The 26,838-nt window shown below is 38.9% G+C and overlaps 2 protein-coding genes across 5 annotated transcripts in view; both read right to left on the bottom strand.

Annotated features, from left to right (window-relative positions):
• Positions 1-26,838, bottom strand: part of LDB3 (LIM domain binding 3) — a 135,046-nt gene that overhangs the window by 13,043 nt on the left and 95,165 nt on the right. For all 4 annotated transcript variants that reach the window (XM_040320520.1, XM_040320521.1, XM_040320522.1 and 1 more), the window contains exons 5-6: positions 9,369-9,391; positions 5,121-5,324 (exon numbers count right to left, since the gene is read on the bottom strand). In XM_040320520.1, the coding sequence (XP_040176454.1) occupies positions 5,121-5,324; positions 9,369-9,391 (227 nt within the window). The remainder of the gene's footprint in view (positions 1-5,120; positions 5,325-9,368; positions 9,392-26,838) is intronic.
• Positions 19,609-20,590, bottom strand: LOC120908974 (LIM domain-binding protein 3-like). The gene has a single exon (XM_040320524.1). It carries the CDS (start codon positions 20,555-20,557, stop codon positions 19,985-19,987), a length of 573 nt encoding a protein of 190 aa, XP_040176458.1. The 5' UTR covers positions 20,558-20,590; the 3' UTR covers positions 19,609-19,984.

Below are 26,838 nucleotides of genomic sequence, written 5' to 3'. Positions count from 1 at the left end.
GCTCTCAGCTCAGTCTAGGCCTCTATTTAAGCAACATTAGGATGTTCACATGACTGAGGGATATGTCAGTGTTTTATGAGTGTACTCATTTATGAGTGTACTGCTAGCATGACGCCACTGGCCAACTCTGCTCAGCCTATTTTTGCCTCTGTACTTGGCATGAATTGCTGCATTAATAATTTGACTTTCTGCGTATTTGTTTATAAGATAGTAAATGTGTTCAGTTCCATACATTTCAAGGTATTTATTTCATAAATACAGCATTGCATTTACATGAGAACCTATTATTTTTCCAGGATCAATTGAGCAAAAAAAAATTAAAATCCAATGCTGTAATCAGTCTGTACTAATTGTCTGTCTGTCTTCTTTCTCTCTTTCGCTTCTTGCTGCTTAGCACAAATTCATGCACCCCAGCTGATAAATGCCACATATGTTCCAAAAATAATAATTCTGTGATTGGATGTTGTGAGTACCATTTCATGTCTTTGGGCGTCTTTAATAAAACAAACTATAAATATGGATGCTTCAAATTGAAAGTATGATGAAAGAAATTCATAAGAAGAGTTAACATTTAACAAAACACTCATGTCAATCTAGAGATAAACTCCTAAGACCTCCTGGAAAGGTTGTGCTTAACGTATCCCTCCTTTAAACACACAAACACATCTGGAATTTCCATATTGGTCTTTTAATGTAATGAGAAAACAGATAAGTTGGGCAGGCAGGGGAGCATGAGGTCAACCTCAATCCTTATTTTATTATTCCTCTTTTTTATTATTAAATAAAGGAAAACATTTGTAGACATTTCCTTTCTGGAAATTAATTCCAGCCAAAACTTTACTGTAATAAATTTTTTTAGGTTTTGTATCAAGGGGGAAAAGCTGGAATCTTTTAGATTTATATTGTTGTCTGTCTTTCAACTAGGGATATTTACTCTCACTTCTTGTCCTAATGAAGATGCATACTGGGAGAAAGTAGGGTAACAAAAGTAAGAACCTGGGAGATGGAAGAGAGAACAGCACCACACCAAATAATGGTCCAACAAATATTTATTTCATCATAAAAATGAAACCAATGCCTTGTAAAGCCTTAAAGGGGTTGTAAAGGATTTTTTTCCCTAAATAGCTTCCTTTACCTTAGTGCAGTCCTCCTTCACTTACCTCATCCTTCGATTTGCTTTTAAAAGTCTTTATTTCTTCTGAGAAATCCTCACTTCCTGTTCTTCTGTCTGTAACTACACACCGTAATGCGAGGCTTTCTTCCTGGTGTGGAGAAAGCCCCTTGAGGGGGGAGGGGGCGAGCAGGAGTGTCAGGACGCCCACTAACACACAGCTCCTTTCTCTATCTGCAAAGTAGAGAGTGTCCTGACTTGCCTGCTCGCCCCCTCCCCCCTCAAGAGGCTTTCTCCACACCAGGGAGAAAGCCTCGCATTACGGTGTGTAGTTTCAGACAGAAAAACATGAAGTGAGCATTTCTCAGAAGAAATAAAGACATTTAAAAGCAAAATCGAAAGATGAGGTAAGTGAAGGAGGACTGCACTAAGGTAAAGGAAGCTATTTAGGGAAAAAAACATTTCCTTTACAACCCCTTTAAGGTTTTTCACCTTAATGCATTGTAATGCAAACCTTTTGTGCTGCAGCTCCCCCCAGACACCCCCCTCCATTCTTCTTACCTGAGCCCAATCAGATCCAGCGATGTGCATGAGCACAGTGGCTCTGGCCACTATCTCTCTCCTCATTGGGCAGATTTATAGTATTGACATTTATAGTATTGACACTAGCAGGAGCCATTGGCTCCTGCTAGTGTCAATTAAATCCAGTGATGCGGAAGTGGGGCAGAGTCCAGCTGTCTGTGTCAATGGACGCAGCGGGACTCAGGAGCGAACCCGCATAGCCATTGGCTCCTGCTTCTGTCAATTAAATCCAGTGACATGGTAGCAGGAGTGGGGCCGAGTCCAGTTAGTGTCCAATGAGTGAGCCCGCGTGGCCATTGGCTCCTGCTGCTGTCAATTAAATCCAGTGACACGGGAGCAGGGGTGGGGCCAAGTCCAGTTGTCTGTGTCAATGGACGCAGCAGCGGGACTCAGGAGCGAATCCGCAGGAGCTTTCCCTGGGGGCTCCCGATGAAGTGGAGGGGCCTGGAGCGCCATCAGGGCACCACAGAAGAAGAGGACCAGGGCTGCTCTGTGCAAAACGATTGCACAGAGCAGGTAAGTATAAGCATGTTTGTTAATTTTATTATAAAAAAAACAAGGGTTTACAACCCCTTTATCATGGCTTAAGAAGCTAATTGGGAGTAAAATGGCAGACCAAATTGCTCCTTTATCTAAAGCAGGATTCAGCAGCTATTGAGAAAGAAACAGCAAATCTGGCCTTATTTTTTAACAAACATTCGTACAAAAAATCACGTTACACTCGAATCCTTGACAAATGTCGCTCAAAAGTACATCAAAATGTTGTTCTTAACATTCAATCATGTAATGAATGAACTTTTCCAGATCACAAACTGTTAGAAATGAGTTTGTTCGAGTAAAAATTAACACCCTGCTTTATTATTTGACAAAAAAAGTTTTTAATTGCTGGCTGCGGTCCTACTGGAGAGATTTTTAAATGTGATAAAGACATAACTCTTCCCTATAAACACAACACTTGTTTTGACTGGAGTTACACTATTTTCCATCAAGTAATGAAAATTAAATTTTTTCAAAGCAAGCTATTCCTGAACGAGGAAGACATACTTCAATGTATTTTTCCACCACATGATAGAAAGATAAGATAAGGAGAAAAAGAAACATGATTTATAAGCTAACACCATTTTAATTCTTGTGTTTATACTGCAAATGTATACTGTTTATACTGTAAAAGCGCTATCCCAGACTTTCTAACGGCTTTTTGGTTTTTGGACATCTACCATTAATCTAGCTTGTCTTCTCTGTGGGAGTGTAAATGACAGATTATTTATGAAGTGATAGCATTTAAACAGGAGCATTTTACTGGCCAGGAGCACAGATCTAATCCTACCATCCAAAAGTCATCCACGCATTTTTTCTTTATTTATGTTTGAAAAATGATTTATGAAATCATCTAGTTACACGCCCTCAAGGTTTTCTTTTTCGCAAAAGCATATTAACAGAAGTAAATCTGTAAGAATTGTGACAACAAGATTTAATACACAAAAGTGAAAATAATCTGCAGAAATGTGATGTTCTTCTCCAGCATAGCCACATGAGGGCAGGCAACATTTACGATTTTATTTTTCATACGCAACTAAAACAAATTCAAATTTAGATCATCACTGACAACATTTCTGCAACAATTTCACAGATGTAATTATTACAATAGTCTGTCACAGATTTGAAGCTTAACCATTTCATAATCCTATATTAGCTGTGCTCCTTCTGCATTTTAATATATACATTATAGTTACACTTGCCATACTTGCAACAGTGTGATTGTCATTCAGAACTGTTCATAAATGTAATGTACATGTGTTGATTATCTGTAGTATAGGGTCATTTTGGATCTACTAACTTGCCAGTAATCAGCACATATATGGAAGGTCACCCACTCTTAGTTACAATTTTTTTTAGGGGAATGGAAAATGTTATTACTTGAAGATTACATCAGTGAATGTGTGCTGCTCTGAAATCATGGTTGTCTCTTGAATATTATGAGCTTAACAATCTATGGTTGAGATGACAAGCCAGCATTGCTGCAAATCAAGCCACCAGCAAAAACGTGTCTTGGGTATCTATCTGCAGAAGTAGGGGCACCCTTAGGAGCTCAGTAGTTCATGGCCTTCAGCCAGGCTTATCTTGTGAGTGGGGTCATTAAAAATATCCAGCAAGACTGACCACTGTTCTGTCTGCCCTAACCCAGCATCCTTCAGCGTACGCTTGTTCACAGTCAGATGTTACCCAAAGCCATGGAAATTGTCACCTTTTCTGACTGAAACTGGGGTGATCTTTAACATCAGCTCACCCATAGTTGTTTCCTGAGTTTTAGGTAGACCATGAATGCTAGCTTTAACAAAGAAATATGAAGAAATGTTTAATTATAATTCATACTGCACTTGTTGGGTATGTGCCACAGAGGCTAAGAAATGGAAGTTGTATTTACCATTTAAAAGTGCTAAAATTTATAATTTAATATAGCTGGGATATTAGACATGTGCATTGATTTTCGTCCGAATGCAATTTGGCCCGAATTTCAGGTATTTTCGTTATCGTTTTAACAAACGATAACGAAAGCACAGAAAACGAAAACCAAAAGATCCGACATAAACAAATGCTTTATTTTCGATTTCATTGCGGTCGAATGTGCCTAACCTTAACTCTATTAGTCCAATATTATTCTACATAAAGAGAAAAGATTCGACATAGAGAGAAAAGATTCGACATTATAGAGACATGAAGAAGATTCGACATAGAGAGAAAAGATTTGACATAGAGAGAAAAGATTTGACATAGAAAGACATGAAGATTCGACATTATAGAGAGACATGAAGATTCGATGAAGTAGCTAAAAACATACGATCGCAGCAAGGGGACATTTATGGTGAAATGCTCTGCCCATAGGCTATAGAAGAATTCTAATGTTGGTTGACTAGTAATAATAATTAACAAATATAATTATTATTAGTCATACAACATTAGAATTCTTCTATAGCTTGTAGGCGGAACATTCGATCCGGCATCGTACAGTTTCGTTGCTCCGTCAAATCTTTTTTTTTTTTTTAAAGATTCTGTCAAATCTTTATTTTATTTTTTTATTTTTTTTCTTAGAACATTCGACAGACACCATAAGCCTTCAATGACAGATTCGACCTTAATTAATTTGGATTTTTTCGGACGAATGCATTTTTTTTTTACCAAAAACAAAATAAATAAAAACAAATTTCGGTAGTAACTAAATAAATGTATTTTTTGGACGAAAACAAAATTACGAAACAAAATATTTCAGTGTGCACATGTCTACTAAATATGACTACATCAATAAACTATACCAATTCCTAATGTGACAACAGAAATCAGTCATTCGTGGTGTGTTGGTGAGGTGTGTAGGTCTCTACAGTACCAGTTTAACCAGTGAGCATGCAAGAAAGAGTTGTATTTTGCTTACCCTGAGAGATCACTGCCTCTGGCATGTGCTTGGCCGGCAATAGCATCCATGATAGCATCTTGGGAATACATGCTGATTGGGGTGTTATACTGGGCGTGAATAATTGTGGCTTTGCCTCCAGGACCCTTGACCTCAATTGGCTTGTGGGTAGAAATTGCTGAGTCCTTGAGCACATTGGGGTTGAATTGGGGTACGAACTCAGAGCTGACAGGAAGTGAAGGGAGTTGTGAATAGTGCAAAAGGGAAATGAGAAAAAAGAGCAGGAAGTGTTAAACGCAGAGCAGATCAAAAACCCATAGCCACATTGTAGGTTATGGTCTTCAAGAGTAAATGGACAGCATATGGAGGGTAATGCATGCTTTAAGTGTACACAAGTCATACCATGCATATTTTCTAAGAACATTATCCAGACTGAAAGCATTGCAAGCATTAATTCCTTTTCCTTGCAATTTCCTTTTCATTTTGAAGTCCATTCATGCCCTAGATGCACTGTTAAATTAACATTATTATTGAGCAGGTAAATATTTAAAATTTTCAGGAAACGTGCTAGGAAACTTTCCATCAATGCCACTGTAATGCATAATTGATATACAATACTTTAGGTAAAAAAAATTAACTAGAGGACTTAAAAATGTTCATACAATAAATTGTGTGAATATTCACTTGAATTTTCCAAACATTTGCAGGTGAAATAAGTAAAAGGGGATTTTCTTTCCATATGATTTGATAATTTAGGTGAATCTTCACACACACATTGTGTGAACATTTTTAAATCATTTAGTAAAGCAGTCTCATTATGTCTACGCTAAGTGGCAACTAAAGTGTAACTGTTGTTTTGTGTAAATGTTAAATCATAAGTCGAGGAACACAGACAATAATTAAAATGCCTTTCTTTAATAGGTGTAGGGAAAGGCTAGGACCCTGGTCTTCTTTTTAGACATTTGCATTTTCGTCCGAATTTTTGGGGGATTTTTGCGTTTGTTTTAACAAACGATAACGAACCTGCAGAATTCGAAATCTGAAAGATCCGTCATAAAAAAATGCTTTATTTTCATTTCAACTGTTCCATATATAGATCGAAGACTCAACATAATGGTCGAATGTGCCTAACCTAACTCTATTGGTCCACGATTATTCGACACAGAGAGAAAATATTTGACATTATATAGACATGAAGATTCGACCAAGCAGCTAAAAACATACGATCGCCACAAACAGACATTTATGGTAAAACGCTTCACCCATAAGCTATAGAAGAATTCTAATGTTGGTTGACTAGTAATTATAATTAATAAATATAATTATTACTAGTCATACAACATTATAATTCAACTAAAGGTTGTGGGCGGAGCATTAGACCGGAAATTTACGATTGCGGCATCGTACAGTTTAGTTGCTTCGTCGAATCTTCTTAGAAAATTCGACAGACACCAAAAGCCTTCAATGACAGATTCGATCTTCATTAATTCGGATTTTCGGACGAATGCATTTTTTAATGAAACTTAATAAATAAAAACTAATTTCAGGAGTAACTAAATAAATATTTTTTTTCGGACAAAAACAAAAATCCGAAACTAAATATTTCAGTGTGCACATTCTTTTTATTGCTGTCTGTGTATCTGTTGAATATAAAATATTGTTTTTTTCCCCCATTGTATCTCCTACACTTCTGGTTCCTCTTTCGCTTCACTAATATGACAATGTCTGTTCCATAACTGTTCACATGGTCACTACAAATGCCCTGTGGGCCTTAAAGAACAACTAATACATGCTTACCATGAATGTAAATTTCCATAGTAGAATGTTTAAAAGAGACGTATGGTCACAGATTTTTTGGTAATACTTCTCATGTGGCTCACAGGAGTGCACTTGTGCTCTCCTGTAACCCACAATCAGCTGACAGTAATCCCACTGTAGACTGACATCAGAGACCCTCAGGACTCTGGGGGGATCATAACAATAATTCCAGGATCCACCTAAATGATTAACCAGCAGCATGCTGCTCCCACCTCCTGCCCAGCCTGGTGCCTCAGTGAACACTGGAGGGGCAGACCACAGAGTCACTGCTCTTTGCTCAGAGCGGACCGAAAACTGATTGATCATCTGTTATGTAATTGCTCAACTTTCAATCTTAGAACCAGAGGAGGACAGCTGACATCAGACTGATGCTGTAGCAGGAAATTGAGTATGTTTTTTTTTTGTTTTCACGCTTTTTAAATTTGTATATAGCTTTAACTGTGTAAAATACAAGAAATGTTACCTGTGCCAGCTTTTGCAAATTAAACAGTCAGTGTTTTTACCAATATTTGTAAAGATACGTGGATTTTTCTTTTCCCAATAGGGTTGTTAATGATAACATATGCCACCTGCAACTGGCATTTGTTTTCTTAGATAAAAACCTATGAAGAATGATCTTTAAAGGCTTGCTCATTTACATGCGTATTTTGCAACATGTTGGGTGCATCGACCTGCATTCTGGCATTCAAATTAATACAACACAATATGCATCAATGTCACCAGTTTCTCACATATTGACATAAACAAGCTGGAGGTGTGTTTGTGAGTTCAGTTTATGATCAAATTACTTAAATAACCTCTGATCAATCACCTGTCTTGGAACACAGGCAACTGTTTTTCCATGCAATCATGCATTGGTTTGCAGATAATAGCACAATGCTCAATATCAGTCACATTGTGGATGTAGTGGCATTTTTTAGGAGCTTTGGTTAATTTTCAATAGTCTCCTTTTCCATGATTTTAATCTAGCATACCCCCCCCCTTTTTTTTAAAGGAACTGCTGTAAACCATTAAATGGCTGAACATGTGAAAAAATGCAATATGATTATGCGTAGTCTCATGCACTATTTTTGTTTTAACTGTATAATCAAAAATCTCTTCTTAACCTTAGCCTCAAGCCTCGTACACACAGTCGATTTTCTCGGCAAAAAAAATACTGGCAGAGCTTTTTGCCGAGAAAAACAGTCGTGTCTATGTTTTCTTGTCGAGAAAACTGCCGGGAATTTTGACGAGAAAAATAGAGAACCTGCTCTCTATTTTCTCGTCGGGATTCTCGTCGGCCTGTTTCCCGACGAGAAAACTGTGTTTGTGTATGCGGCTACAAGCTTAACTGTCCTACTGTAAGCCTGCACATACTCAATGAGACTTTGACGCATGTGCGGTAGCTTACAAGGGTAGTGTAGGGTGAAGCAAGATGGCGGCGACAGCATTGAATGTGATGAGCGCATGCTCGTTGTGTCTATGACGTCACCGCGTTCTTGCCATTCAAAAGAACAGCGGTTATTTTGAATGTGACGTGTGTACACATTAGGCTTTGCAAGAAAAGCTTGCAAGGAATCTCTTCGGGAAAAACTACGTTTTTTTTCCCGACGAGATTCCCGGCCGTGTGTACGAGGCTTAAGAGTTACTCTGTAGCCATATTTTTTGTGGGTTCTCCTAGATTCCATGATGGACCCTTTTTTAATGCAGCTGCCATAAAAGCCTAAAAAGCCATTGAGTTAAATATCCCCAGCAAGCCTTTTAAGAAAAAAAGCAAATTTGGTTATGTAATGTTAGTACTGCAACTGATGGATCAACTACTGGTTAAACATTAGTGTGAACTACTCCTCTACCCATGTACAGCTCTGTAAAGCTGGCTACATGTTATACAATTTACTTGTTCAATTTCCTTTAGGTTTACCTTCAACTATGTAGCGCAAGGGCCTGCCTGATTGCATACAAGGTAAATCTAACAAAAAAATGGTATAATCTGTAGCCAGCTTTAGAAGCAGACTCTGTTGTACCCTGTCTGTACCTTGTCTGTACTTTGCTTGAGCACAGAAACCAAATAGAATATTTAATACTCAATCTTTCACTTTGAATTGTAGTTTGAATTATTGACCCAGAGGAGCATTCCGTTAATCCCAATCTTTTTTACTTGCTCACAAACATCACACCACTAATGTAAGCTTTAAAAGCATCTGATTTACATGTTAAGGCTAGCTGTACATTATTGATTACACAGCAAAGCTGGCATCGCTAAAAGAATCTGCGCTGCTGCACCTACAGCTGAAATTTAGCCTGATTCAGCAGGAATTGGACGATATTTAAACTGTGTATGGCTAGCATGATGAGCAAGTCGCATCCTATTTCTGTTATATTCTTACAATAACACCACATAACATGCCAACCAAAGAGGCACACAGCAATACAAAGGGTCCAAACAACACATAATAATGCCTTTATACTAACTTGGCAACAGTGTTGGCTATGACCTGCAGAGAGAAAGAAGAGAGGTGAATCAGTCGAGATAGATTTGTTACAAGACGGTAGAGTTATATTAATGATTTTTCTTTCTCACTGTAAACCAGTCACAATGATGGTTACAAAAGCATGTAAATAATCCACATCGAATATAGCAACTTAAGGCGGTATCAAATATTTCTTACTGCATCAAGAATGATGGAATGACCACACTGCAGTGGTCATTACAGTATTTAAAATCATATTTTATATCTACTTTTGTTCTTTGGGCAAGGCTGGATAGAAAATGGCATGAAATGCATATTTTATGGCTGTGTGTTTTAAACATGACCATCGATCTGAATACAGTTAAGAGTAATTTTTAGAACAGAAGCATTTTTCCTGTATTTCATCGCATTGATGGCAAGTAACAAAGTGATCCCCTGGTCCTTTCAGCATTATTGGAAAGAAAATAGAAAGAAGAATGGTCTATAATCTTATATTTAGCAATCAGGTTTCAGTTTAATGTCGATGAACATGTTATTTTGCTAATCAGTTCTGAGCAAGACATATGACTATGTTGCATGATGGATCTAAGTACAATAAAGTATATTTAAAGCCAATGTTTTTTCAAAGTTTTGGATAGATTGGTAAACAGTTAAGCCCCAGACAGTTTTGTTGGTCATCTGTGTCTGACTGGGGAGATTTATTTACTTTATGAGCTGTACACACATCAGAAAGTAAGAGGAAACATTTCCAAAGTGGGGAGTATTCTTTCTTGGATAGTAGTCATTGTCCAAGGTGTCCCTATGGGAAGATGCCCTCTCTGTTCAACTGTGCCAACTATTTTGTTTCCTTCTTTTTGGTCCTGATGACAATGGTCACCAGGACCAATGTAAACCTGAATCTCCCAAGTGAGGACTCAGATACCAAATCAAAAATACTGAGAGGGTCGATAACCCTTACTTACTTTTGTCCGAAACTAAAAATAATGTTTCAGCTTTTAAATAACTCATTGTAAATGTTCTTGATATGTACGGATGATGATATTACCTTGTCTATGGGATAGTTTAATGAGAGAAAACCACTAAGTGCTAATTTCAGAGTCTAGTTAATACTAAACTACGAAAAATTCATTTTGAGAATGCATTTCGGCTATGGTATTATTGTTTTACTTTATTACAGTAATGTACAAGGATATTTTATGATCCAGAATTGAAAAACTGCACATCATGCTTGTATTTGAAGGGCACTTGACATTAACTGAAGCTTTCAAGCTGTTTATATCTGTCTACAAATAGAAGGAGAAAACAACTGTATAACTAAAATACTGATGTGAGTAATAGACATAAAATGTGTGGATTACAATTTATCCAGCAAGACTTACAAAGGGTTCATGTCTGCTGGATGACGTCTAAAAGTATTTTTGTGCAGACCTTTTTCCCCAAGGACGCTGCATGTCATGTTAATCCCAGTATTCCAAAGCATGAACATTTTGTGTCACCTGGTATTTCTATACTTTAATCCTAAACAATAAATGCACAGAGGTAGCTGTTAACTGTCTCTGGCTAAATCATAATCCATAATACATATAGCCTGAATGCATACTTAGGAAAAGGGTCAACGCCAGCATTACTGACATTCTGTTCTTGTGGAAGGGATCCTTTTTTTTGCATCACTTAATGCTTTCACACATTCTGTTGCCATCTGGCAACTGACAGGATTTCATAGCATGCATGATTCAAAAATTGCTGTCATGTTTGATTATATCCTGCTTTAAATAAACTGGACCATCATCTTTGGTAAATGTTTCCAAGGAGGCCACAACCGGCTGCTGGCTTTGGCATACACTGCCATTTTCTGAGTGTTACAACAGGACTAGTGATGCTAAATAACAAATGAGTGATCCTTTTAAGGAATTGGGCCATGCTAACCCAATATGGCTATCTACGAATAAGGACATATTACATAATGACCCAATTTTTAGCTGTAGGTATTTCAAAAAAATTGATAATGTATAGAAATTTTAATGGCTGTGACAGTTTCTGAAGCAAACCGCAGCCTAGCTTTCTAAAAATCCTAGTAGTTTTCCTGTCATGCTAATCTTATGGCATAATTCCTTTGACTTTTTGTCAAGGAAAAAAAATATTCAGATCGGGAGTTTAGACTGATTATAGTTACCCTACATATTTGCAAATCCACTTGACAGGGTTCCACCCAGCCATTTTTATTTGGTGTAAGTTACTGCTGGGGATCTTCACTGCACTTGGGGCCTTCTTTTAGTGTTTTGTATCTGACCATTGCTCTTTTGTTCATGGCTTCTCTTCATGCTTTTTTTGTACTTGTACTTGTACTCTTTTTACATCTGCTGACTTCATATCCACTGGCTGTTCCTCTTTCCACAATGTCCTAAGCTCTGCATGCCAAACTGTTTTACCTTCTGGATAGGTAAGCTTACAGATAAGAGTTTGCTCAAAGTACAGATTTGCAACCAGTCGTACTCTACAGCCTTGACAATACACAACACATACTCCTCCAATTAGCCCCCTTTACAGCACAGGATTGGCAGGCAGTATGTCCTAATACGGGTTTGCTCACACCTTGATGACAATATAGCTTGACACACTTCTACACTGCCTGTAACTTGCATAATAGATTATGTACAATGTTTCACGTTTACATTCTTTCAGTTTTGTGTTGCAATAGGAGCAATTGAGTACTGTCTGTAATTATTTTTTTACTTGCACTAACATTTGAATTTTCAGGACAGGCATTCAGGGTGTCCCCCCCCCCCCCATTTTCCAAGGTCCAAGCAAAGTTTTAGCAGTTTTACCTAAAACATGTGTTGCAATAAGATTCATATGATTGCCTGCAGTGTCCTGCAAATGCATCTTCCAAAGCTTGCACCAGTCTTTCCTATGGAAGATTTATGTTTTATGACCCCCTCTGTGACTAGCATCCCCCCCTGAAGTCTGTAGATCTCCCTCTGTCTTATCTCACTAACTCTGCTGCTATCTTTATTACCATTCCCTCAGAGGTTTTTTTTGTTCTTGTTTTGTTTTAACATTCTGCAAAAAAAATGTGAATCAGTACTGCTTGGACCTTGAAGAAGGGGATATACCCCGAAAGATTGTCCTGAAAAATTGTATGTTAGTGCAAATAAAAAAAGTATCACGGACTGTACTCAATTTTCTCTATGGAAGATGTAATGTTTAACCACTTGCCGTCCAGCGGCAGGTCAGCATATTCCCGCAAATTGCCATAGGTGTACGTCGGCTCCTTCAAGGAGCCATAGTAGGTGCTCGTGCACTACCAGAGGTACGAGCGCCTGCTGTACGGCGGGGGACCCGATGCGCGTGGTCGGTGCTCGCAATACCCGCCGGCATGGGGATCTGTCAATGTATACATACAGATTCCCATTCTGACAGGGGAATAAGAGACAGATCAGATGCTCCTAGTGATTAGGAACAGCAATCTATCGCCTCCTCCAGTCAGCCTGGCCCCATACAGTTAAAAACAACTTCCAGGAAACACACTTAACCCCTTGATCGCCCCTAGTATTAACCCCTTCCCTGCCAGTGAAACTTATACAGTAATCAGTGGCTATTTTTAGCTCTGATCGCTGTATAAATTTCAATGGTCCCAAAAAAAGTCATAAGTGTCCGACTGCCCACCGCAATGTCGCAGCCCCGATAAAAATCGCAGATCCCCGCCATTACTAGTAAAAGTAAAATAAATAATAAAAATAACATAAATGTATCCCCTATTTTGTAGACACTATAACTTTTGCACAAACCAATCAATATAGGCTTCTTAATTTGGGACATTTATTATAGCAAAAAGTAAAAAATATTGCTTTTTTTTTTTAAATTGTCGCTATTTTTTTGTTTATAGCCCAAACATTTTTTAACCGTAGAGGCAATCAAATACCACCAAAAGAAAGCTCTATTTGTGGGGAAAAAAGGACGTCAATTTTGTTTGGGTATAGCATTGCACGACCATGCAATTGTCAGTTAAGGTGACGCAGTGTCGTATCGCAAAAAATGGCCTGTCATTAAGGGAAAAAATCTTATGGTCTGTGGTTAACACATGTCACAGAATACATAATGTAGGAACTAATGCTAATAAAAGCTTACAAGGTTTATGAAACATTTTATTGGATTGTATATTAGTTCCTGTGTTCACTAAAATATTTAGTAGTGTTTTAGGTGGACAGCAATTGTGTGTATTTTACATATGGTAAGCCACATATGCAGTCAATTCATCTTAATACAGAATTGCAGGCTTATGGCTAAATACATAACTTAAATGTGAACAGTTTTTTTTTGCCAAACAATTAGTGATTTTGTTAAAGCATACTGTATGGTCAAAACGTAAAATTATATATTCATTTCCACATTGTATTTCAATTTTTTCTAGCCTACTCCTTCTATTCCAAACAATCTTGAAGTTTGTAAATTTGCTTTGCGAAGATCCCCACTATCCTGAATTCTGTGACACATATTCACTATGCCCTGTTAATAGGCAGTGCTGTGTCACACAGTTAAAAGAGCCTGCCTTCTGATGTACAGAGGTGCTGAGAGGAGGAGTTCCAGGAGGTGGAGTCACTACAAGAATCCATGCTTACAAGCAGGAAGGTACCATGGTATATGTAGTCCTTCAAAATTGAAAGTAAACAGCAGAGGAGAAGCTCAAAAGCATGCAGGGTATTCAGGAAGTTGTGAAAAGAGATGACCAGTAGGCAGGCAGCCCTTATAACATAATAGGAGATTTTTTAGGTAAGCTTATCCTGAATTGTCAAAAATAAAAAATTGTTTGTATTGCTATTACAGTGCTGATGTTTTAAAATTAGTACATAGTACAATTTTAAAGCTGATGTTTAGCTTTTTTATCTCCACAGCTTAAGTAACCTAACTTACCTGTAAAGAAGGATGTGTCATTTCTTGCAGGCCGGAGGATCTTGTAGAAATCATCTCTGTAGATTGCCTGGGCCGTATAATCTTGGCACTGAATATTTGGAGCTACGATGGTTAATAGCTTTGGGTCTTTGGACTGAACTGCATTAGAGTGGGGTCCCACTATTCCCTCCTTCCCCATTGAGAAAAGTTCTTTCATTTTTACACTGAATGGTGGATATAATCCTGTCATTCTTTTGACTCTCCCTCATTCCAAGATTGTGTTACATTCAGTGTAAACAATGAAAAAAAACCTTTTCTCAATGGGAAAGTAAGGAGGAGGAGCTCTAATGCAGTTCGTCCTGAAGAACCACAGCTATTAAAAAACCTTGGTGCCAGAGGTTCAGTGCCAGGAAGAAGACCGGGCAACTTGCAGAGAGTAGGTCTACAGGATCCATTAGACTGCATGATTTAGGACATACTTCATTACAGGTAAGTAAGGAGAAAAACATTTTTTTTTTCATTCTTTAGACCCTTCTAAGATCACCCCATATTTTATTATTTTTATTATTTTATTGCTTCAACATTATATTGTTGAAGCAAAAGGAATCTTCCAAGTGGGAACACATGGAGGCTGATTTACTAAAACTGGAGAGTGAAAAATCTGGTCCAGCTCTGCATAGAAACCAATCAGCTTCCAGTTTTTTTTTGTCAAAGTGAGAGCTGATTGGCTACCATGCACAGCTGCATCAGATTTTGCACTCTCCAGTTTTTAGTAAATCAACCTGTCAGTCATAAAAAAAAAACTCAATAAGGGTTCTTATCTTTCCCTTCTCTATCCAAAACTAAAAAAAACAAAAGTTGGCTTTAGATACATTTGAATGACTCTTCCATTTTCTTTAATTTGTACAGTGACAAGAAGTAAAAATCTAATTGTATTATAAACACATTGATGTGTAAAGCACATGAGCTTCTCCTTTGTGCATTCTAACAAAAGTACAGATATCTTATGAAAGTGCTACAGTTATATTTTCTATCCAGTTATATTTTCTTTGTTAACCAAAGGCTTTATAATGTACAGAATTAAAGCTTTAGTATTTCAAGATAGCAACGTGTGCAATTCAGCATATATAAAGAGTAATTACCGGTATGTCTTAAAAAGATTCATATGCCTACATATTTTTGCTTTGTGTTAACTCTAAAATCTTTCTACTGTCAACCTCTCATTACTTCCTTTGTTTACTACACCTAAAATAATAAATTGATGTACTTTAAATAATGGCTGTTCTGCTATTTCCCCTGAAAACAGAGAATCACCTCTTTCGCTTGTAGACACATTTGCCATTTCTCTTAGCCTCTGAAATATCTGCCTGCTATAGTATCTAGTGAGATATATTAGGAACAAGCTGGAGTCTGTAAGCAGATAGTCATATAGCCATTTTTGGTATGTGTTCAACAGCTGAGCATCCCCTTACAGTCAAACACAGTGTAACAGTATCATTTGGTAAAATAGGTCCCTGTGTCTGTTTTAATCTCCTGAGCTTCAGATGACATTTTTAAGGTAGAACAGGAGAGTAACAAAATTAAATTTATTACTCAGAGAAGATGGAAAAAAATGCAACGTATTTCCAAGGTGGAAATACATTATTTCAGAGCTGAATGAATGTATACAACTTCACATTCTCCAGATGTTCATGTAACTGCACTCAGCCAGGCAGAAGTAATACCCATTAAACAGTCAAGTTAGCAGAGGAATCCGTTCCAACTTTCCTGTACAGAAATGAAGGCAGTACACACGGAACGATGAAGAAGCCTGCAGCACAGAAGATCTAGAAGAACTACTTGGTCTGTTTTGTTCCTTGAATGGATACGTGGAAGTAGAAGGAAGATGCCAGCAACTTTTCATTAATAGTTTAGCAATTGTGACGATGGAATAGCATTTTTTTTTATTTTTGTTCTACCTATTAACATATACATAGATTGAGAATGTATATATGTATGGATGATACATTTAATTGTGTCATGGGTACGGGGGAGCTTCTGTGCATTGGTCAGAGTTAAAATCTACAGCTGGTGACACAAAGCGTAAAGTGTTAATGGTCTTCACTGCTGCTGACCTCATTGGAATGGTACATGGCTGTGTGTAAAGTTGCAGTCATCAAAATGGCCCCACCGATGAAAGGCAGGCAATAGAAGAGCAAATTAAGTACTCCATCCTAAAGCAGAAGAATTATCAGAACCAGTTGTAAAGCCAGAGCAGTCAGATGATGGATGAAAATGGTGTCAAATCAGAATGACAGTCGGGAAAGTCGGATGAGATACCAAAGTGCTCAGGAACTGACAGAAGCTGAAAATAACTTTTATGCGTAGGCACTGGTACAGTGCACTGAATATATCTAAGACAACATTCACACTTGAGCACAGCTTTTACAGTCATTTTCCTATGTCTGACTAAGCTCAACATGGACAATCCTTCTTTCTCCCTGTCCCTGTTTACACTTGTATACTAAGTCATCCCCATGCTCTAGGCCCTATGATCAAAAAGTATATTCACTTTTTTTTTGAGCATAGCCATCAATGGGTGCACCTGTAAATGCTTGAGACACACAATTACATGCATTTTTGTGCCTTTGCACCTGAAAAACTCCTCTCCTTCTCTGGAACTGATCTTCTTGACTTGCCCAGCCCAGGAAACAAATGCCTGAAGCTAGATACATATGCAAAAACAATATGTTAAAGCTTGTAAAATGCTTTAAAATCACTAGGAATACACTCTGTTTAGGTGTGAATGCTTTTTTAAACCTAGGTTATATCATAGACACACAGGCATTAAATCTACATGCAGAAATATATTGAAACATTTCAAATGTATCCAGGAAAAGCCCACACGGCCTGAAGTAGAAGGTGCTGAAAACGGGGCCAATAAGCAACATGCCAAGCAGGGGGTCCCCCACAAGTGGGAGCTACTAACTTGTTACCTGAGGCTTATGTGTATAATACATTATGCACTTGGACATAACATTATTGCCTTTACATGTCAAGATCGTGCAGATATTAGTTTCAATAATTTTTGTTAAAAAAGGCAACCAAACATTGCAGATGGCATCCATTTTTCTCATTTGTCTCTTCTGTAAAGTTAAACTGTAAGAACTTTGATTCACTTATACTACTTACTGTATACTGAATCCCACTGCTTTGTATGAAAAGTATCTAGTACTTCCACAGTAGACCTATATGAGTTGATTTACTAAAGGCAACTAGGCTGTTTACTTTGTAATGAAAGTTGCACTTTGCAAGGAAATTAGTGAATGTGATGAAACTTCACTTTACAAAGAATAACCGATCACATGCAAGCAAAATGAAAAAAGAACAGCATTTTTGCTTACACATTATTGGACAATGGATGTCAGTAGAGCTCCATTTTGTAACTAAGCTCTGGGGAAACTTCTTTGCAAAGTGGAACTCTCCTTGCAAAACAAACAGCCTGTTTTCTTTAGGTAAATAAACTCCCTAGAAGTTAAACAGGGGTATGTGCCACTATGTGTAGGAGAGCTTGATCCACTGACACGGGAGTACGCAGATCACATCACTCTCCAGTGGTCTACATGTTTTTCTAAATCCTATCCCCTGCCCCCCCTGCAGCTCAATTACCACTTTAGGGCTGAGAGGAAGTTGAAATGATATAGAGAAAACATTTTCCTAAAAGCACTACCCCTGCTGCATTACTTACCATTTCGCTCAAAGGGGTTGTAAAGGTATTTATTTTATTTTTTTAAATAACAAACATACCATACTTACCTCCACTGTGCAGTTCGTTTTGCACAGAGTGGCCCTGATCCTCGTATTCTGGGGTCCCGTGGCGGCTGTCTCGGCACCTCCCTGCAACAGCTAACCCCCTTCTGGCAAGCGCTCTCCCAAGGGGTTAGCTTGCGCACTCGCGCTCCCGACGACCATGACCGCCGACTGTATCACTCGGCCCTGACCCCTGGCACGCAGCATCATTGATTTGATTGACAGCAGTGGGAGCCAATGGCTGTGCTATTATCAATCTCCAAGGAAGAGCCACCTCAAGCTGGGGGAAACCATCGCGGGATCGCGCCCACAGAATTTCGTGGCTCAGGTAAGTAAAACGGTTGGGTTGGGGGGCCCAAGAGTGCAAGGTGTTTTTTCACCTTAATGCATTAAGATCCATTAAGGTACAAAAACACGAAGCTTTACAACCCCTTTAATAATTACAGATCAATCTTAAGAATAGTCTTCTTTAAGTTACCTTCTGATCATTAAATCTAGCCAGCTTGTTTCAAAATTATGCAGTATACCATTCTAATGTGATAGATGGAATTCTATGTGTTTTGTTGTAATTATTCATGACACAAACCTGTACAAAAAGGCTGGACCATATGACTGCTACTTGAAATTAAAAATGAAAATATATACTTATTTACATGAATTAAAACGCCAAGTGATTTTATAGATATCATAGCAAAGCTGCCTATACACAAAGTTTATAATTTGCCTTGATTTACTCAAAGCAATTAGACTGTTTACTTTAAAAGTGAATTTTACCCAGAACTTAGTGAGCGTGGTAAAATTTTACTTTGCATAGGAAACCAAATCACATGCAAGGAAATAAAAAACACAATTTTTGCATGCACATGATTGGATGATGGAAGTCAGCAGAGTGCCATCTCATTCACTAAGCTTTGGGGATATTTCCTTTGAAAAGTGTGATATCCTATGATAAAAGAACAGTCTATTGCCTTTAGTAAATCAGTTTTCTAATTCCATGTTGACAGTAACTGATAAACATGCTTATGGATTGTTATGAACAAAATTATACAAAATTTCTACTTCTGAAGTAAGGTAACACTTATAATTCTGATCTCAAGTGATACCAAAAGGTTACCTGGAGTCTTTCCTTTCTTCCTGTGCAGTACTTTGCCCCTCTACATTGACAATACTGTGACATTCAGTGAAGTTTCAATTTAACAAATACCAAATAGCATTATGATCAGGAGGACATGTGCAGCTGTTCCAAAGAACAAGACGGGTAGCAGAAAGGTCAGTGTTTATGGCAACGTTACAATGCTCATGGCTAATGCCAGGAATGAGAAAGCAGACCTACTCCAAATAATATAACCAACCACCAACAGTTATTGTCAAATGCAGATCCAGACATCAATATATGAAGCCAAAATAATGCAGCTAAATTCATCAAGAGTACTGTATTAAAATTTCTGGCCAAATGGCAGCTCTTCAAGTTGTTACAAGGTCCTTTTTATTTATTACTGTCCTCCTGAAGAATCATTTTCTGATTGCCAGTACAATTGCACGTTTTACATACAGGCAATGTGTCTGGTATCTGTATGTTTATTTAATCAGTACATTTAAAACAATTATTATTTAAATTGTTTTTTATATTAAAAGCATACTTAAGATTCTGTCCACTGAAAACCGGAACTTCAATTATAGGTGGGCTTTAATGGCCTGAACTACCCATAGGCTTTTGATATCACAGAGACTCCACTTTTTCCAAAAAGTCTTCCTCCCCTACTGCAGCTTGACTAGTCTCGCTGCTCTCTGGCTGCAGTTTCCATAATGGTACACTAAATTATATATTCAATGATAATTAATAATTTTTATAACAGCCATGCCAGTGGGAAAAGCTGTGAAGTCATAATAGAGTCTCTGCAACATATAGCTTATATGTGATTGAGCCCACTGATCTAATTAGAAATTGAAGACGTCAGTTTTGGGTGGACCCTTTAAGTACACTGAATCCAGCCCTATGGTTATATTGTGAAAGGTAGCAAATTGTGCCAAGCAGATATATATGTGAAACACTTCATATATAATATTTACAGTTAAATTAAAATATCTTACATACCCTCTAAGAAGAAAGCTTTCTGAAGCCCTTCCCTTGAGACTTAGCTTATGCTTTCCAGCCATTTCATTAAGGGTCTCAGCTGAATATAGGCCAATGGGATTGTTATATAGTCCTTTCTTAGGCGAACTAAACGGGTTTTGATCATTTTCAGCATTTACTAAAACATCTGATGTTGCACTTATGCTACGCCTGATAGGAGATGTATCAGAAGTCACAGAGTAAGAAGACCAAGAAGTGTTCAGAGATGGCTTTACAAAAGATGAGCTATGCGACTGGTGGATCTCTTGCTTGTTCAGGTAGCCTGACATTGTCCCGTTGGTGGTCGCTCCACCACCCAGAGGCACAGCTGTTTGGCTAGACAGAGCACTGTAGTCAGTTCTGCCATTTATTTCCAAAGCGTAGTCCTGTAGCAGCATACATGCAGGCCATAAAGGAGAAAACAGCAGTCAGAGTAAACATGCAAAGCACACAGCAAAGAACATGAGATTTCTATGATGTACAGGCAAAGCATTCTATAACACATCTAACCATATTTTCATGTTTTCTCTATAGCAAATAATCAAGCTGTTAGTTTCATATCACAGCACATTGTTTAATGCAGCAAACAGAACACATAAGTTAAAAGGCTTTTTAGAGACATTTATTCTAGTAGAAGGGAGCTGATTACATAATGGAACAACACTTTAGATGAATGTAACTGAATGTAACTGTTGCATTTAGCAAGTGTCTGGGACCTACAGTATATCTTCATTATAATAAATTCCACTAAACGTGGATGTAAACCCTCACATATACCCAGTAAAGTGAACAGCCTCAGATGATACACAGGAATGAAGCAAATCTCCCTACATAAGTATTACATACGTTTTACTGCTGTCTTTCCCTTTATATACCCTCTGAAAAGTGCAGATCCTGTTAAAAATATTCTTACTCATTTAACAATACATAGTGGTGGGTGGGGAGACTGTGCTTACACTATTTCAGAGCGTATTAGAGGAAAGGGACCCCCCCCCTCCACATAGGCAGAGGAACGAAGGAACATGCAGAGCTGTACTCTGAATAGACAAGCTCCCTACTTATCGCCCTCTAAGCTCCCTCCCCAACACAGATTTTCAACTCATGTTATCTCATGTGTCAGAGAACTTGTCAGAAGTGACTTATGCTGATAAAAGAGGAACAAAGCACCAGAGAGAAACAATAATTAGAGCTTTGGAGAGAGATAAGTAAACACTACATATATATGTGCTTAGACTGCATGAATAGAGTCCACTTTAAGGTCTCCCTCCACCTTTAAGAAATAGCACTTTTTTGAGGGGGAGGGAGCGGGTACCTGGTTTTGACTTTAAAACCAGGTACCTGCTCCCAACTTCCGCTCAGATCACCTAGGTCACAGGTGTCAAACACAAGGCCCGCGGGCCGAATCCGGCCCTCCAGGCCTTTTAATGTGGCCCTCGCACCTCTCCTGCAGCTGCAGGAAAGCTATAGCCCTTCTCTGGTCCTACTCCAGACCCTTACTCTCTGCTTTCAAGCAATGCATCCAGCTTCTTCCCAGCAACAGCGTCCCTTTTGAGTGTAATCATAATGCTGATGCGCCCCACAATATAATTAAGTTTGACACCACTGACCTAGGTGATCCGAACAGAAGTTCTCCCCATCCCTCCCTTGCAGTCTCCTGGAACTTGTCACAGGTCCCAGAAGACTACAGGGCCATTCACAAAATGTAGCGTGGCTTGAGCATGCACAGTGAGCAGCCTGCTGTGAAGCTGCAAGCTGTCACAATGGGGTTTATTTACTAAAACTGGAAAGCGCACAATCAGGCTCACTTCTGCACAGAAACCAATGAGCTTCCAGATTTTATTACCAGGCTTAATTGAACAAGCTGGGGTTAGAAGCTCATTGGTTTCTATGCAGAAGTGAGCCTGATTTTACGGTTTCCAGCTTTAGTAAATAATCCCCATTGTGTACTTAAAAGTGGGGTATGCCTGTATACTAGTTCAGGTGACAACTGTCTAAGGCCCCGTACACACGTCCGAGGAACTCGACGGGCAAAACACATCGTTTTGTCCGTCGAGTTCCTTGTGAAGCCGCTGAGGACCTCGGCGAGCTGAAATTTCCCATTGAACAACGAGGAAATAGAGAACATGTTCTCTATTTCCTCGCCGAGGTCCTCATCGGCTTCCTCGGCCGAAAGTGTACACACGGCCGGGTTTCTCGGCAGAATTCAGCTCCGACCGAGTTTCTGGCTGAATTCTGTCGTGTGTACGGGGCCTAAGACGAAATTCCCCCTAATGGTTTCCTTTTTGTGTCTCCAAGACAGGAAGTGAAGAGGAATTTCCCCAGCAAAACAATTAAGCTGACATCAATTTTAACCCTTCCTTATTATATCCAAACTAAAAAAAATGTGGGGCTTTACATACATTTTAACTTTAAAAGATCAGAGATATCAAAGTACAGATTTTTTTTTTAGTTTTCTGCATTGATGCTTATGCTTTTATTAAGGTGAGCATTTATCTATTTTAAAATGTAAAACAGCCTATGTGCCTTGATTTTTTTTTCATTCAGGTACAATGGTCTTACATTATTTGATTTAAAAGCCAAGATCCACTAAGTGCCAACCCCTTATCCAATGAAAATGTGGTTTATAGCCACTGAACCTAAGCAAAATCCTACTGCTTATACCATCTGGATCATTGATACAAAGCACATAATAGATCCTCATATTCCCATGAGAGTTTTCTTTAAAACAAGTGCTTCCATAATAACAGCCCTGAAGAAGGGGGCTTGTGTAGCCCCTGAAACACATTGGCTTTTATTCATACACAATATAGTGAACCTTTGAATGAGATTCCATTAATTTAGGAGTATTTTCTTCACATACATTCCTGGATCTAATAGCCCATTGACAGGAATAAGCCATAAAGTCAGAATGTTTTCATGTGTAAACTCTGGCAAGTGCCACTCTATTGTCCAATGAGAGTGCTTCAGTAGCTATAAAGGGTGGCTATAAAGGGTGTCAGGCTGCATCGGCTGGTTCAAAAGAAACTGTTTGCATATTAACCTTTAAAAAGTCCCATAGACTTTTAAAGGGTGTTCCACGGCTTTCGAACTTGCCGCGAACACCCCAAATTGTTCGCTTTTCGGCGAACGGGCGAACAGCCAATGTTCGAGTTGAACTCATGTTCGACTCGAACATAAAGCTCATCTCTAATGAGAGCCTGTGAGAGCACTTAGTTGTATTAACTCCCATCGCACCAGAAGTTTATGGTGGAAAGGGGTGGGGGTGGGGGAGCATGGGGAAAGGTAGGATTTCAACTAAAAGAAATGGACACATCCCACTCACTGTAAGTTATATCCCTTGTGCTCATTTGTATTTATTTTGTCTGCAATTAGACTTTAAACTCTACTGTCATTACCCTGCTTGATCAACTGACATTCTTCAGTCTAGTAAAAGCACCCTTTATAGCCACTAAGGCAATCTCATTGGACAATACAGTGGCACTTGCCAGAGTTTACTGATGAAAGCATTCTGACGTTATGGCTTAAACCCTGCAATAAAATTATTATTGGATGTAAACTGACATGCTCATGCGTAACTCAGTTGACATTTCCAGGACACTGCGGTAATGCCAGAATGAATGACTCCAGCATGCATGTGCTGGAGTCAAGTCATCAACTGCGAGCCAATCAAAAGGCTGAAGACCCAGCACCCAGAAGAAGCCCAGGGAGATGTTGTCAGCTGCTGGGGAAGACTCTCAGGGTGGATTCCCTGGATGAGAAAAGATATACAGTATGCCTAGGTTAATTCCCCCTGGAGGTAGACCAACGGTGCTTCAGAGCTCATGGTGTCTTCCTGGCACTTAAAACAGCATGAGAGTATAAGGTAAGTAGTCGGCCAACTTGTCCTCCTGATAAAAGTACTTTATTGATAAAGAGTACAGTGTGCAAATTACAACACTTACGCATTTCGGTTTAGTTTTGGTTATGAACAACGTTTTTATCGAAACGGGTAAGCTGCTGTAACTTGCACACTGTACCCTTTATCAATAAAGTACATTTATCGGGAGGACAAGTTGCTGGCTCTTCACCTTATAGTCTCATGTTAACCCTGGAAGGTGCAGGTGAGACCTTAGTTCTGCTCTAAAAGTCCAGCCCCTGCAGCTAAGTCAAATTAAATCAGCTAGGGACACAAAATATGTATTTCTGGCCATTATACATAATTGGGTTTGTTCTGTGTTGTGTTTACTCCTTGGCAGGCTGTTTAGTTTAAATTTTTTAAAAAGAAGTGCAAGTTAGAACACAGTAGTCCAAGACCTGACATCGTTTTTTATCTGCCATTTTAGCACTTTAGACCACAAAAAGTTAATTCACAGAGACTGAAGCAGTATTTAAAAGATGTAAAAACTAAATGTATGATTTAATGTTGACCTAAAATGCACTACACTGAGAATATACTGGACACTCTTCTCTTGTTGACAGTAATCAAAAAGTGGTTAAAAGCTTAGCAAGTTACATTTTTTGATGAAAGTGTGACCCAAAAATTGAGGTTAAAGCAATTTATGTTTTCTCGTATGTAACTAGATTATTATCTTTAATAAAAAACATAAAGTGAATATGTCAGCAAAGAAGAGAAGCTGGCCACTCAGCAAGAGACTGATTAAATTAAATGATTTCACCAAGTGCATCGCTGCCCAGATTAACATTAATATGTTATGCAAAATTTACAGTTATACAGAATAAGTATCTGCAGGGCTCCTGACTCAATGCAGTTTTCTGCTATAGATTCAGAGATTTAAAGGAAACCTGTACTAAGAGATGTGCGAGAGCTACATGTTGCAATTAAGATACTCAGACTACTGAAGTCTGATGAACCGTCTGAAGGTCAAGCAGCGGGTATTTTTGGCTGGAAAATATATCTTTTAACACAGGGTTAAATCATAGGCGTACCTTTGTTTTAAAAAAAAAAAAACCCTGGAAGGCTCTGTCCATCCTCCTATACCAAAAATACCCTAAGCCTAGGTTCACACTGATGCAATGCGGGAACCAGCGCGATTACAGCGCTGGTTCCCGCATCGCATCTCTCCCCCCAGGCAGTTTACACTGCCTTCTGCGAACCGCTGTGGGTATCATTACATTGTTAATGACACTCCCAGATCGCAGTGCGAACTGTGATCTCGCACAGGAATCAGATCGTATAGGTGAGAACACCCATGCAATCCGATTTCAGTGCGGGGGGGGGGAGTCTAATGCGAGTTCAACCATACAACTGTATGGCTGAACTTGCACCTTACAGACATTGCATGTGATCGGCACCGCAGGTGCGAATCACATGCAATGACTGAGATCGCAGAAGTGTATGAACTGAATGTTGTACACTGCCTGGCTCTCCCCTGTACTGGGCATTGTTTTCATTTAAAAAATCCTGGGTGACAGTACTCCAGCGCACAGACGTGAATCTGTTGAGCTTGCGGTCATGTCTGTGCTTCAGTGCACCGGCCACCAGGAGAAAGTGGAATGTATAGTCTGGGACTATGCTGCAACTGATCTCTGATTTTGGGCATGCTAGATAAGGGCAGGGCTTTTTTTTTAAGCGGGAACATGGCAAAACTCTGTTTCCCACTCACCCCGCTCACCACTGTCACTTGCAAACACAGAAGCTTCTGTGTTTACAAGTAACAGCACCCCTCTTCCAATGGCTCCCACTGATCCCTCCCTGCCCTGCATTCAGAGTGGGGAAAAGGGAGATGAAGGTGCCCTGCCCCAGGTGCAGTACAGTCATGGGCGGGCGGCATTGCTTGGTAGTTGGCCTCCCCTGTGATCCCTATCAGTTACCTGGTGCTTTAGATGCCAAAGCCCCCACTGGATGATCTTGCTGCCAATGAGAGTGGAGGAGCTGCCTACAGTGTGAGGTACTAAACTGGGCTGGTGATTCAGCTTAATAGAGCAATAAAGGTAAGACACATGGAGGATGGTGGAGATTTTAAGGTGGGAGATGAGGGCAGTGGGGGTATGTGCAGGGGTCAGAGCTGAGGAGAGGTCGAACTGAGATGTGGGATGCAGAGGTAAGGAGCTGTGGACCCTCTGCACCCTCTGCGTAGCACACCCCTAAACTCTGCACTCTGTATGTACCACAATCTGATCCCTGCACTCTGTGCGTAGGGTGCTCCTGAATTCTGCACTCTTTACATAGCACACCCATGAACCTATATACAGTATATCAGACACATGTGAACAGATTCCTGTTCATTTCAGTGGTGAAGTATGCAAATAAAGATTAGGAGTAATGTTTAGGGAGATATCGGTAAACCTAAAATAAAAAATCGTATGACCAGACACAACATGTATGGACAGTTTTAGATTTACCGAACATTATATAATACAAGGGCCTACCTAAATGGATAGTAAATGGATTCTTTAGGTAAGCCCTCATTCTTGCAAAGTAGTGGTAGATGTAAAGTAGATAGTATAGTCAGTGTTTAATGTGGGTTACTGACGTTATATTAAAGATATCTATTAAAAATAGCAAAATCTTTTTATTATACAGTATTTTTTTTATAATCAAACATAAATATTTCCAAAATTATTTTAAATTGTTTATTTATATTTTTGTGAAAATGTTGGCTGAATGATATAGATTTGCTGCAAATATGAGTAAACCCCTGTAGGCTACTTTTACATTTATTACTGCACATTTTGTAGG

The sequence above is a fragment of the Rana temporaria genome, chromosome 8, assembly GCF_905171775.1.
Source record: "Rana temporaria chromosome 8, aRanTem1.1, whole genome shotgun sequence".
Lineage (NCBI taxonomy): Eukaryota > Metazoa > Chordata > Amphibia > Anura > Ranidae > Rana > Rana temporaria.
Note: the sequence above shows the minus strand (reverse complement) of the source record. Positions and strands in the feature narration are given on the sequence as shown.

Excerpts from the sequence above, each read along its gene's own strand:
- LOC120908974 (XM_040320524.1), bottom strand. The coding sequence starts at position 20,557 with ATGCTGCTACAGGACTACGCTTTGGAAATAAATGGCAGAACTGACTAC.